Here is a 1988-nt window from a genome sequence, read left to right on the forward strand (position 1 = left end):
GACCAGGATGGCTGGCCTCGAACTCAGAAATCTGCCTGCCTCTGCCTCCCCAGTGCCGGGATTAAAGGCATGTGCCACCACACCCCCCTGGACTTCAGTACTTTGATAGCTGGACTTGGTAGTCACCCTCAGGAGGAGGAAATGCTAAATACGGGGAGAGACCTTGGTGGCTAGCTTTAGGAATGGAGTCTAGGTTTTTAGCAAGGCAAAGAGATGGGAGAGAAAGAAAAGGCCAGGCCCACCATGCTTAAGGTCAGACTCCCTTCACTCAGCTTGCTCAAAACCATTGTTTTTTATTTATTTGATCACTTCTTCATCTCTTCTTCCCTTCCAAGCTTCAAGAAAACCATGGTGCGGCAGTGGGGGTAGGGGTGGGGGGAATAACGGGGGTGGGGTGGGGTGGGGCAGCAGCGGTGGCAGCAGCAGTGCCCGGGACACATAGAAGGTGGTGCTTGGTTGGCTTCGTGCCTGACCCCAGCTAAGAACTTGGCAAAGGCGGAGGAAGAGGACAGAGGCATAACTGTCTTTTTCGTTCTTCGGTGCGTCTAATATGTCTTCTTGGCTTCAGGCTTCGAAGATACCCGCATTCCCAGCCCGCCCCCTCCCCTGCCCCTACCACCACCCCCTCCCCTGACAGATCCTATGAAACTACTCCACCTGCCCGCAGAGACAGGTCAGAGCCTTCAGTGAGTGTTTGACCTTCTCCCGGGTTGAGTGCTTTTCCGAAGCTCCAGGCTTCAGGGAGCTCCCCTGGGCTTTAGGATCATTCTGGGGACCAGGTAGGCTGGCAGGGAGCGAATGTGGAGCCCCGAGTCCTCTATAGGGTGGCAAGGTATCCTTGGCTCCATCAAGGACTCTGCGACTGAGAGAAATGTTCTGAGTCCCAAGCACCGTGGTTTTTCCACGGAACATAACGAAGGTCTTCATGGGCGGGGCGATACATCCCTGATTGGCTCTTGATGCGTGGGGTGGCGCCGTGGATGCTGCCAGGGAGACTTGTTTCCCAGTTGCACAGTCAATAAGGAAAGTGACGTGAGCTGTGGGCACGGTTTTGGGTGCGCAGGCCGGCTGCATACCTGAAAGGAACGGGCCAGAAGCTTGGGTTAGCACAGCCAACCACGCGTGTGTGTAGGCACACGTGTCGTGGTCTGCATGTGGACGGCAGAGGACAACTCGTGGAGTCTGTTCTCTCCTTCCTTCCTGTGGGTCTAGAGGGTTGAACTCGGGTCCTCAGCCTTTGCCCACTGGTTAGCTCCAAGTTTAAACCTTGTGCTCTCCCTTTCTCTCCCACTCCCAGGGACCTCCCGCCTAGCCCATGGGTGTGTTTCAGCTTCATCTAGCTTGTGAACTACCCAGGGAGTATCCTTATACTATAGTGAGGGGCCAGGGGGTAGGGAGATGGCTCAGTTGGTCCTTTCAGCGCGAGCATGAGTCTAGATCCACAGCACCGCCAGGCCCGGTTTTGGCCTAAGTGGTTCTACACTCCCAGTCCCAGTCCCAGTCCCAGTCCCAGTCCCAGTCCCAGTCCCAGTCCCAGTCCCAGTCCCAGTCCCAGTCCCAGTGCTGAGGTCAGGGCGGGCACAGGCAGACTCCCGGAACTTGACGGCTGGCTTAGTCAAGTCAGTCAGCTCCAGGTTCAGTGGGAGACCCTGTCTCAAAAAGTATTGGGGAGCCTGGCAGTGCTGGCACACGCCTTTGCGGGTGAGGCTCTGTGAATTCGAGGCCAGCCTAATCTATGAGTTCCAAGACAGCCAGGGCTACACAGAGAAACCCTGTCTTGGAGAGGAAAAAAAAAAAAAAAGGTATGATGGAGAGGAGGTGGAGAGATGGAGAACAGGGTTGGTTCAACTCCCAGCACCCAGATGGTGGCTTATTTTTTTTTTTTTTTTTAAATATTTATTTATTTATTATATGTAAGTACACTGTAGCTGTCTTCAGACACTCCAGAAGAGGGCACCAGATCTTGTTACGGATAGTTGTGAGCCACC

General features: G+C 54.4%; 1 protein-coding gene across 1 annotated transcript in view; it reads right to left on the reverse strand.

Annotated features, from left to right (window-relative positions):
- Positions 1–268: 268 nt before the first annotated feature.
- Positions 269–1988, reverse strand: part of Srarp (steroid receptor associated and regulated protein) — a 3752-nt gene continuing 2032 nt past the window's right edge. The window contains exon 2 of the mRNA XM_021161592.1: positions 269–1076. Within this exon, the coding sequence (XP_021017251.1) occupies positions 649–1076 (428 nt within the window). The 3' untranslated portion in view covers positions 269–648. The remainder of the gene's footprint in view (positions 1077–1988) is intronic.

This window comes from Mus caroli, chromosome 4 (assembly GCF_900094665.2).
Source record: "Mus caroli chromosome 4, CAROLI_EIJ_v1.1, whole genome shotgun sequence".
NCBI classification, from domain to species: Eukaryota; Metazoa; Chordata; class Mammalia; order Rodentia; family Muridae; genus Mus; species Mus caroli.